The sequence below is a fragment of the Pecten maximus genome, chromosome 6 (genome assembly GCF_902652985.1).
Source record: "Pecten maximus chromosome 6, xPecMax1.1, whole genome shotgun sequence".
NCBI classification, from domain to species: Eukaryota; Metazoa; Mollusca; class Bivalvia; order Pectinida; family Pectinidae; genus Pecten; species Pecten maximus.
Genome location: NC_047020.1, coordinates 14,682,936 through 14,695,733, shown reverse-complemented (window position 1 = coordinate 14,695,733; position 12,798 = coordinate 14,682,936). Strand labels below are relative to the sequence as shown.

The window sequence follows — 12,798 nt, the reverse complement described above, 5'->3', positions numbered from 1 at the left end:
TGTTATGGCTATTTCTCAGAAAGTACTGAAGGGATCTTTCTGCAATTTCATATGTAGGTATCCCTTGGTCTGTAGTTATGCATATTGCATTTTGGGACCGATTGGAAAACAACATGGCCAACAGGCAGCCTTCTTGGATTTTGACAATTGAAGATTGTACATAAAATGTAATCGCTATATTTCAGAAAGTGCTGAAGGGATCTTTCTCAAATTTCATATGTAGGTTCCCTTTGGTCTGCATTTTGGGACGGATCAGCAAACAACATGGCCGACAGGCAGCCATCTTGGATTTTGACATTTGAAGTTTGTTATCGCTATTTTACAGAAGGTACTGAAGAGATCTTTCTCAAATTTCATATGTAGGTTCCCCTTGGTTTGTCGTATTGCATTTTGGGACCAATCTGAAAACAACATGGTTGACAGACAGCTATTATCGCTAAATCTCAAAAATTTCATATATAAGTTCCCCTTGTTTGAAAATAACTGGAGGGATGTTTCTCAATTTATACAAATTAGTAAGAGGAAGGGAAAAATAGAGAGAAGATCAATCTGACATGGAACCTATAAAGATCATTCAATGGTGGGCGTTAAGATCCCTCTGGGATCTCTTGTTGTTTTTTAGCCCACCATCATCAGATGGTGGGCTATTCAAATCGCCCTGCGTCCGTGGTCCGTGGTCCGTGGTCCGTCCGTCCGTCCGTCCCTCCGTCCGTCCGTCCGTCCGTAAACAATTCTTGTTATCGCTATTTCTCAGAAAGTACTGAAGGGATCTTTCTCAAATTTCATATGTAGGTTCCCCTTGGTGCCTAGTTATGCATATTATATTTTGAGACCTATCGGAAAACAACATGGCCGACAGGCAGCCATCTTGGATTTTGACAATTGAAGTTTGTTATCGCTATTTCTCGGAAAGTACAGAAGGGATCTTTCTCAAATTTCATATGTAGGTTCCCCTTGGTGCCTAGTTATGCATATTACATTTTGAGACCAATCGGAAAACAACATGGCCGATAGGCAGCCATCTTGGATTTTGACAATTGAAGTTTGTTATCGCTATTTCTCAGATAGTACTGAAGGGATTTTTCTCAAATTTCATATGTAGGTTCCCCTTGGTGCCTAGTTATGCATATTGCATTTTGAGACTAATCGGAAAACAACATGGCCGACAGGCAGCCATCTTAGATTTTGACAATTGAAACTTGTTATCGCTATTTCTAAGAAAATGCTAAAGGGATCTTTCTCAAATTTCATATGCAGGTTCCCCTCAGTGCCTAGTTATGCATATTGCATTTTGAGACCAATCGGAAAACAACATGGCCGACAGGCAGCCATCTTGGATTTTAACAATTGAAGTTTGTTATCGCTATTATTCAGAAAGTACTGAAGGGATCGTTCTCAAACTTTTTTGTAAGTTCCCCTTGGTCTGTAGTTCTGCATATTGCATCTTGGGACCATTAGGAAAACAACATGGCCGAAAGCCAGCCATCTTGGATTTTGACAATTGAATTTTGTTATCGCTATTTATCAGAAATGGCTGAAGGGATCTTTCTGAAATTTCATTTGTATGTTGCCCTCTGTGCCTAGTTATGCATATTGGATTTTGAGACCAGTCAGAAAACAACCTGGCCGATAGGCAGCCATCTTGTATTTTGACAATTGAAGTTTGTTATCGCTATTTTACAGAAGGTACTGAAGGGATCTTTCTCAAATTTCATATGTAGGTTCCCCTTGGTCCCTGGTGTTGCATTTTGGGACCAATCCGAAAACAACATGGCCGACAGACAGCCATTATCGCTAAATCTTAAATTTTATATATAGGTTCCCCTTGTTTGAAAAGTACTAGAGGGCTGTTTCTGAATTTACACTGATTAGTAACACTTAGAGGAAGGGAAAAGTAGAGAAAAGATCAATCTGACATGGAACCTATAAAGATCATTCAATGGTGGGCGCCAAGATCCCTCTGGGATCTCTTGTTAAGATATCAGGTAGAAATTGATATTGATTCTGTGTACACAAAATTCTATAAGAAGTATTTTCTTTACCTGTATTACAATGATGTGAATAAGAATCCTAATATAAATCAAACTAAAGACAGCCGACTCTGAAATTAAGAATAAGTTCAATACATTCGCTAAAAGTTACACAGCGGCCTCATCCGACACACCTCAGCAGTTTCTGCTTCCCTTCATCAAGCGTCAAGGTCTGATGTAGGGAAGTGGAATCTGCCGAGGTGTGCCTGATGACGGCGGTCTGTATTTTGATAGGCCAAAGTTTCCAAATGACAAAGATTACAGACCAATTCGGCCCTTTACCTCGCCAAGACTTGTTAAGCAATGAACTTAAATCCTCTGGGTAAGAATCGTTAACTCCAGAACTAAAGCCTTCGGCCAGAACTGGACCAAGTAGTCAGTGTGGTTATCACTGATATAGCTCTATACTCTGACAAACTTGATGTAATGATACTTAAAGACTACAACTCCTAACTGGGACAATAACGTCATGGGACACATCTCATCTGTTTGAGTTTATTTCCAGAGACAAAATGAATACTGGATTGCACAAAGTCTCAAGTGACCTATTCTAATCGCCTTTTTTTTTGTCGACATCTGTCATGCGCCTTCTGTCGTCCATCCATGGCTTAAGGTCAACCAAAATTGTGAATTATATGACGAGGCGTAAAAGGGTGAATGATAAATAATTGAAGCTAAATATCAATGGAGAGAAATAACAAGTGGCGATGGCCCCAGTACAGTTAGATACACTCATTAGATACGTCATATCGCGTATTTAACTTAAATAGGCTTCAATGTATTTCTCGATAAATATTCATTCAGAGAAATCTGCGTCGTGAACCAAAAATTTCAGTGCACATATGTTACAAGAGTACAGATGGATGAGGTGCTCTCTTGTGAAAGATACAGTTTATTGTGTCCACTGTGTTTTGTTTTGGGATGATGGGAAGGAACGTACTTTTGGGAGATTTTGGTCTGTGACTTACTGGGGTAATCTTACTCAATATATTGCCTACCATAAGATACCAAGGGCAATGTTCTGGCCAGTGAACAGCCCCAGAAAAAAACACTGCCGAGTGAGGAGTTTAATTTTGAGTCTGATTAGAACACAAAATGGCCATCTGTGAGTCAGCCATCTTGGATTTTGATGGTTAAAGTTTATCACGATTCTGAAAATGTTCTTCTTAGATCTTAGATTTAATTTCATTTTAGCAGTTAACTTAGAGTTATGCCCCTTCAATAGATTTATTTCATTAAGGTGTTTATTTAAATTTCTGGTATATACAGAAAATGTTGTTTTTTTTCCATTTGATAGGTACATTGTAAGAAACAATCAGCCGTACCATTTGTTAAATCTATAGAAATAAGTCTAAAGCACAATTTCATTAATTTCTGGCAATCATTTGATGTCACATTTGAGTGCTTTATACCCTCATAAAACCCTGCCACATTACAGACTTCAGCAAAAAAATGAAAAATGTAACTTGAAGACAGAATCCCCTTGGGATTTCAAATGACGAGAATTTAAGTGTTAGCAAAAATAATTATGTGAACTGACAAATGTATTGTGAAAGGCTCTGATTAGCCACTTCATCGAATGAATGCTTACAAATGATGGTAATCATCTTTTCTATTAAAATAAATAACCAAATAGGAAGTCTCTTAAAATGTTAACTTAATGTATAAAGCATTGTTAGGACAATTTTGAATCTCTGAGCAAACTTGTGGATTTATAGGCAATGCTTCTTGTTCATAATGTTCACTGACCGTAAAAGATAGATTTGTTAAAGTGTCAAACTCAAAATGATCATAGTCAAATGGTTTTAACTTAACTTGAAAGGATCACATAATGGTCTAGCTACAAAACAGGAAGTCACCATTGATGAACTAAAATTAGAATCAAATTATTAGACGAGAAATCTGGACGAATAATTTTACCTTATATGTATTATTATTGTCTATTTATTAGGGTGTGTTAATTGGATTCTGAAATGTATTACATTAACTGGGAATTATAAACTGTAAAATATAATACCATATTCAACCAAGTAAGTCACCTTGCAGCAGCTATAAAGAGGATGCATGGGGCACTACTTGAAACATATAAGTTCCTTCTCACTGATCTGTTAATATAATTTTCAGTCTTCTAATGTAAGACTCTGGATTGTTTTTTGCTACATAGAGGTATATTAATGATGAGCTATATATATTTGATGATAAAACAATTCCGAAATATTCAACAAATGTATACTGTATTACATTGTATTTTGAAATTGATGAATAATTGATCTGAAGTACCTGACACAGATATTTTTCAAACTTTCAGGTCTATTGCCCGTACAGCACAAGTTTCTCCAGAGCAATTAACGGATGCTGCAACAAAGACCAAAATTGTGCTTGACCACCCGAAGGAATGGAAGCTTGCTAAGTGCCTGCTGCGATTCCCCGAGGTCATCCTCAAGTGTCTGGACGATCTCCTTATACACACTCTGTGTGACTTCCTGTACGAGGTGGCGACAACCTTCTCAGAGTTTTACGACAACTGTTATTGTATAGAGAAAGACAAATCAGGTAGGTATATGCTTATATCGATACAATATCTGGGATTTTTTGTATCATAGAAATGATATTTTTATCAGTAAAACATTGATTGTGACAACAAGAAATCCCAAATCCTTTGTAAATTAAACTTATTCTACAAGTCTTGGTGCACCTTTATAACACCGGACTGTATGTTACATGTCCCTTGTCCAAATCTTTAAAATCAGAGTGAATTCTACAGCTGTATTTTAAAATCAGAATGAATTCTAAAGCTGTACTTTAAAATCAGAGTGAATCCTACAGCTGTATTTAAAAAATCAGAGTGAATTATAAAGCTGATGTATTTTAAAATCAGAATGAATTCTACAGCTGTATTTTAAAACCAGTGTGAATTCTACAGTTGTACTTTAAAATCAGAGTGAATTATAAAGCTGAATTTTAAAACCAGTGTGAATTCTACAGCTGTACTTTAAAACCAGTGTGAATTCTACAGCTGTACTTTAAAACCAGTGTGAATTCTACAGCTGTACTTTAAAACCAGTGTGAATTCTACAGCTGTATTTTAAAACCAGTGTGAATTCTACAGCTGTACTTTAAAACCAGTGTGAATTCTACAGCTGTATTTTAAAATCAGAGTTAATTCTACAGCTGTATTTTAAAATCAGTGTGAATTCTACAGCTGTACTTTAAATTCAGAGTGAATTCTCTACAGCATTGATTTAAAATCAGTGTGAATTCTACAGCTGTATTTTAAAATCAGAGTGAGTTCTACAGCTGTATTTTAAAATCAGAGTGAGTTCTACAGCTGTATTTTAAAATCAGAGTGAATAAACCAGCATGAATTCTACATTTGTACAAATCTGTGCATTTCAACATGAAGATGTCCCCTGCGATTATTGCTAGGAAAAGACAAAATACTTAAACAAAATGTTCCATCAAGCAAACATACACACGGTAATGTTAAGATTTTGTAGCAGAGAGTTAAATCGAAATTGAGATTTTTTTGTGCTGGTTTTTTTTTTTTTTTACTGGAATAACAGCATTCAAGCAAATTAAAGATCTTTGATTTGAAATTTTTTTTAAATTGGAAACTTCCAACATTTATTCTCTTGAATGGAAATGATGTGACACTATCAAGCGAACGGATTTAATTTCTGCAATCCATATCTTTAAAGAGAGAAAATTACAAAATTTTACTGAACATTAGGAACAATTGACGAGCAGGTTGCAATTAGAATTGGATGTTTCTCTTGGTTCTGCTGACACATTGGTAGATTTAGTAGTTCTTTAGAACTCCAAGATTGTTTTTCCTAATCCCTATCTAAATTTCAATGCTGTCTGAGCCAGGCCCAGTTTCAATATTTTTACCTATTAAATTATCCGAAGCTCCATACTGAAACCATGACTATAAAATTCTCCAAATCAATGCTCCTTCCTGAAACCATGACTATTAAATTCTCTGAAGCCCTGTACATACACTGCAGAGGAAACTCTTACCTAGCACATGTGTAAGACTATCTGAAATTGAACTAAAAAAGTATTGTTTGGTATGAAAACACATGAATTTTATTTTGGTAGTAAATATTTATGTTCACTGGTTGTTATTAGTTGCCATGGTAACCAACAGAAGCCCCTAATTTGGACAAACCTGTCTAGACTATTTATGTGACTCACTTTCATTGTAACTACACAGGGATATTTTTTGGGCTGCAATAGCGCAGAGCCACAAAATCTCAGGTGAAGATCTGAGGTGATTGGTTAGACTCCCCCTACACATGTTGTAAGTTTCTTGGGGAAACTGAGAAACAGGCCAGTCTGTGATGTTGTGGCCGTGTCCCTGGGCAAGACACCTTACCCTCATTGTTTTAATGACATAGTCACCAATTGTTGTTGGAAGGGTGTAAATGTATAGTCGGTGTCCACCTGGTGTAGGAAGGGTGTAAATGTATAGTCAGTGTCCACCTGGTGTTGGAAGGGTGTAAATGTATAGTCGGTGTCCACCTGGTGTTGGAAGGGTGTAAATGTATAGTTGGTGTCCACCTGGTGTAGGAAGGGTGTAAATGTATAGGTGGTGTCCACATGGTGTTGGAAGGGTGTAAATGTATAGGTGGTGTCCACATGGTGTTGGAAGGGTGTAAATGTATAGTTGGTGTCCACCTGGTGTAGGAAGGGTGTAAATGTATAGTCGGTGTCCACCTGGTGTTGGAAGGGTGTAAATGTATAGTCAGTGTCCACCTGGTGTTGGAAGGGTGTAAATGTATAGTCAGTGTCCACCTGGTGTTGGAAGGGTGTAAATGTATAGTCAGTGTCCACCTAGTGTTGGTATAGGTGGTGTCCACCTGGTGTAGGACGGGTGTAAATGTATAGTTGGTGTCCACCTGGTGTAGGATGGGTGTAAATGTATAGTCGGTCTCCACCTGGTGTAGGACGGTTGTAAATGTATAGTTGGTGTCCACCTGGTGTAGGACGGGTGTAAATGTATAGTCGGTGTCCACCTGGTGTAGGAAGGGTGTAAATGTATAGTCGGTGTCCACCTGGTGTAGGAAGGGTGTAAATGTATGGTCGGTGTCCACCTCAAGAATGTTTTACACCTAGCTGGATCATCTACATAATTACTGGCCAGGGATCATGCCATTAGCCTATTGAAACAGGGAGTGTTGCTCTGAAGAGAAACAATACCAATTTGTTTTTTTCTAAATGAGTTACATATAATTTAGAGTCTACTTAATGCTGGCAAATCACCTGGAGGGAATATCTCTTAATTCTAGTGCAAAGAGGAGTGTAGAGGTTGATAATTTAAGTCTCAGTAGAGGAGGGCTATTTTTGATTTCTTTGTAACTCCTATTACATTATCAGATTAGGGAAAGCTAACAATGTATGCAGTATAGATCTTCTATCTTAAATATCCTCACACACTTATCTCCATCCATCTTTAGATTCATTCTTTGCATCATATACAACAGTTTAGTGATACAATTCCTGGAGAGATATAAATCCTGAAGAATTATGTCATTTTATAGAATAAAGAGTATTTTTAACATAGACTGACAAAAATAGACAAAACACATTGATTATGAGTTGCACTTACAAGGTTTGATGCAAAACAAATATCTTTTTACAGAATGTGTCATCCTCTCATGGCCTTTATATAGAAAGTGCATGCCCACAGGCTTCAATGATACAGCTGTTTATAGCTTTCTCTCTGCGTGATTAAGTGTCCTTTCCACACTGCAGTAAACAGCTACCCTACAGCATACATGATATTGATCCACACACTTATCATATTACATAACATTGTACTTTATCTGTTTTTATTCTGTAATAAACCCAAAATGACAAACGTATAAACTTTGACTCAAATTAGGGGGATGGGCTTATTACAGAATGATTAAATAATGGGCCCAGACCTGAACTATACACAGCAGGGCTTTACCTGACATTGGCTTATTACAGAATGATGAAATAAGGCTGACCTGAACTGTACACAGCAGGGCTTTACCTGACATTGGCTTATTACAGAAAGATAAAATAAGGCTGACCTGTACTATACACAGCAGGGCTTTACCTGACATTGGCTTATTACAGAAAGATGAAATAAGGCTGACCTGAACTGTACACAGCAGGGCTTTACCTGACATTGGCTTATTACAGAAAGATAAAATAAGGCTGACCTGAACTGTACACAGCAGGGCTTTACCTGACATTGGCTTATTACAGAAAGATGAACTAAGGCTGACCTGAACTGTACACAGCAGGGCTTTACCTGACATTGGCTTATTACAGAAAGATAAAATAAGGCTGACCTGAACTGTACACAGCAGGGCTTTACCTGACATTGGCTTATTACAGAATGATGAAATAAGGCTGACCTGAACTATACACAGCAGGGCTTTACCTGACATTGGCTTATTACAGAATGATCAAATAAGGCTGACCTGATCTGTACACATCAGGGCTTTACCTGACATTGGCTTATTACAGAATGATCAAATAAGGCTGACCTGAACTGTACACAGCAGGGCTTAACCTGACATTGGCTTATTACAGAATGATAAAATAAGGCTGACCTGTACTATACACAGCAGGGCTTAACCTGACATTGGCTTATTACAGAATGATAAAATAAGGCTGACCTGTACTATACACAGCAGGGCTTTACCTGACATTGGCTTATTACAGAAAGATAAAATAAGGCTGACCTGTACTATACACAGCAGGGCTTTACCTGACATTGGCTTATTACAGAAAGATAAAATAAGGCTGACCTGTACTATACACAGCAGGGCTTAACCTGACATTGGCTTATTACAGAATGATAAAATAAGGCTGACCTGTACTATACACAGCAGGGCTTTACCTGACATTGGCTTATTACAGAAAGATAAAATAAGGCTGACCTGTACTATACACAGCAGGGCTTTACCTGACATTGGCTTATTACAGAAAGATAAAATAAGGCTGACCTGTACTATACACAGTAGGGCTTTGCCTGACATTGGCTTATTACAGAAAGATAAAATAAGGCTGACCTGAACTGTACACAGCAGGGCTTTACCTGACATTGGCTTATTACAGAAAGTTAAAATAAGGCTGACCTGAACTATACACAGCAGGGCTTTACCTGACATTGGCTTATTACAGAATGATGAAATAAGGCTGACCTGAACTGTACACAGTAGGGCTTTACCTGACATTGGCTTATTACAGAAAGATAAAATAAGGCTGACCTTAGATATACACAGCAGGGCTTTACCTGAGATGGGCTTATCATTGTATTTGAATATCACAAGGTATGATATATAACTAATTATACATCATATTGGACTACACTCTAAAACAATAATCATTATTACTTTGTAAATGAATGCATTGTTTATAATTATAAAGGTATCTGTACAGATTTCAAAATTAATTGTTGTATATTGTAATGGTCTATGATCACATCGCGGCCTGGTACAATGAAATGAGTTTGTGTTTCAATTTTACAAGAAAATAAAATCTTGTCCATCCAATGTGTTCATGGACACCAAACCATCCAATTGCTCAGGTTTGAAAACTTATATGGTTTATCAATTCCATTTTCCCACTTGGGGTGGTTTGTGTTTCAATTTCTCAAGAAAATGAATTCTTGACTATCCATTGTTGCATACTGTTTACCAATTACGCAAAGTGTTTAGCTGTGTACCATATTACCTACAAAATGTGTTGATCAGCAAATTGACGCTTATGATATACATGTTATAGCACATTTCACGTTGTCTTAAATCTTGATACAGAGTAAGCTACTAAAACGTAATGCTTTACATATTCTTGTGAGTGTGTTTCAATATCTAAGGTCATTGTTCTGAATACAATCAGAGATATTTCATTACCACAAAGTATAATTTGTTATAATTTGTAGACTTTACAATAAAATCTATTTATATACATGTAATCTTACTCTTGTGAGTTGCAATGGGGATCTGCACAGTAATGTATATCATTTTATTTCATTTTTGCCATTGAAATATAGAAATTTAACAAACCTATAAAACTTGTATTTTCACTGTACCGATAAGAAGTGAAAATATAAGATTTTGCACTGAAAATATGAGTTTTTCGTTTTTGACCAATCAGAGCGAACCTTTGTATTCACCTCATTGAAACTTTTATTGGTTATTTTGCTGTATTTCTGAAAATATTCAGACTAGTTTTTGACAAATTACTCACTTGATATTAACTATTCATGCACAGATAATCCGCAGCAGAAAATGCTTAAATTGCATTGATCAGTCCTTTTAAAATGGTGCCGTCAAGTTGACGCGGAGTAATAACATTTGTCACAGAGATGACATCATGTATTATGTTACCGATTCCCGCACTTTTTGACACTATCAATTTTGCTATGTTTTAATTTTCTTTTAAAGTATATAAAATGCAATCAAAAGAAAAATGAATTCAATATCCTCTATATATAGACCGATGTTTGAGGAGGACTAAGGTCGCAGTATTGATACCTACAGTAATGTACATCATTATATAGACGGATGTTTGAGGAGGAAGGTGACAGTGTTGATACCTACAGTAATGTACATCATTATATAGACTGATGTTTGAGGAGGAAGGTGACAGTGTTGATACCTACAGTAATGTACATCATTATATAGACGGATGTTTGAGGAGGAAGGTGACAGTGTTGATACCTACAGTAATGTACATCATTATATAGACGGATGTTTGAGGAGGAAGGTGATAGTGTTGATACCTACAGTAATGTACATCATTATATAGACTGATGTTTGAGGAGGAAGGTCAGTGTTGATACCTACAGTAATGTACATCATTATATAGACTGATGTTTGAGGAGGAAGGTGACAGTGTTGTCTATACCTACAGTAGTGTACATCATTATATAGACGGATGTTTGAGGAGGAAGGTGACCGTGTTGATACCTACAGTAATGTACATCATTATATAGACGGATCTTTGAGGAGGAAGGTGACAGTGTTGTCTATATCTACAGTAATGTACATCATTATATAGACTGATGTTTGAGGAGGAAGGTGACAGTGTTGTCTATACCTACAGTAATGTACATCATTATATAGACGGATGTTTGAGGAGGAAGGTCACAGTGTTGTCTATACCTACAGTAGTGTACATCATTATATAGACGGATGTTTGAGGAGGAAGGTCACAGTGTTGATACCTACAGTAATGTACATCATTATATAGACTGATGTTTGAGGAGGAAGGTGACAGTTTTGTCTATACCTACAGTAGTGTACATCATTATATAGACGGATGTTTGAGGAGGAAGGTGACAGTGTTGATACCTACAGTAATGTACATCATTATATAGACGGATCTTTGAGGAGGAAGGTGACAGTGTTGTCTATATCTACAGTAATGTACATCATAATATAGACTGATGTTTGAGGAGGAAGGTGACAATGTTGATACCTACAGTAATGTACATCATTATATAGACGGATGTTTGAGGAGGAAGGTCGCAGTATTGATACCTACAGTAATGTACATCATTATATAGACTGATGTTTGAGGAGGAGGTGACAGTGTTGATACCTACAGTAATGTACATCATTATATAGACTGATGTTTGAGGAGGAAGGTGACAGTGTTGATACCTACAGTAATGTACATCATTATATAGACGGATGTTTGAGGAGGAAGGTGACAGTGTCTATACCTACAGTAATGTACATCATTATATAGACTGATGTTTGAGGAGGAAGGTGACAGTGTTGATACCTACAGTAATGTACATCATTATATAGACGGATGTTTTAGGAGGAAGGTGACAGTGTCTATACCTACAGTAATGTACATCATTATATACACCGATGTTTGAGGAGGAAGGTGACAGTGTTGATACCTACAGTAATGTACATCATTATATAGACGGATGTTTTAGGAGGAAGGTGACAGTGTCTATACCTACAGTAATGTACATCATTATATAGACGGATGTTTGAGGAGGAAGGTGACAGTGTTGATACCTACAGTAATGTACATCATTATATAGACTGATGTTTGAGGAGGAAGGTGGCTGTGTTAATACCTACAGTAATGTACATCATTATATAGACTGATGTTTGAGGAGGAAGGTGACAGTGTTGTCTATACCTACAGTAATGTACATCATTATATAGACTGATGTTTGAGGAGGAAGGTGACAGTATTGATACCTACAGTAATGTACATCATTATATAGACTGATGTTTGAGGAGGAAGGTGACAGTGTTGTCTATACCTACAGTAATGTACATCATTATATAGACTGATGTTTGAGGAGGAAGGTGACAGTATTGATACCTACAGTAATGTACATCATTATATAGACTGATGTTTGAGGAGGAAGGTGACAGTATTGATACCTACAGTAATGTACATCATTATATAGACGGATGTTTGAGGAGGAAGGTGACAGTGTCTATACCTACAGTAATGTACATCATTATATAGACTGATGTTTGAGGAGGAAGGTGACAGTGTTGATACCTACAGTAATGTACATCATTATATAGACTGATGTTTGAGGAGGAAGGTGACAGTGTTGTCTATATCTACAGTAATGTACATCATTATATAGACGGATGTTTGAGGAGGAAGGTGACAGTATTGATACCTACAGTAATGTACATCATTATATAGACTGATGTTTGAGGAGGAAGGTGACAGTGTTGATACCTACAGTAATGTACATCATTATATAGACCGATGTTTGAGGAGGAAGGTGACAGTG

General features: G+C 36.8%; 1 protein-coding gene across 1 annotated transcript in view; it reads left to right on the top strand.

Annotated features, from left to right (window-relative positions):
* LOC117329058 (arginine--tRNA ligase, cytoplasmic-like) overlaps positions 1-12,798 on the top strand; it is a 162,592-nt gene that overhangs the window by 134,235 nt on the left and 15,559 nt on the right. The window contains exon 14 of the mRNA XM_033886756.1: positions 4,339-4,583. Coding sequence (XP_033742647.1) covers positions 4,339-4,583 — 245 coding nt within the window. The remainder of the gene's footprint in view (positions 1-4,338; positions 4,584-12,798) is intronic.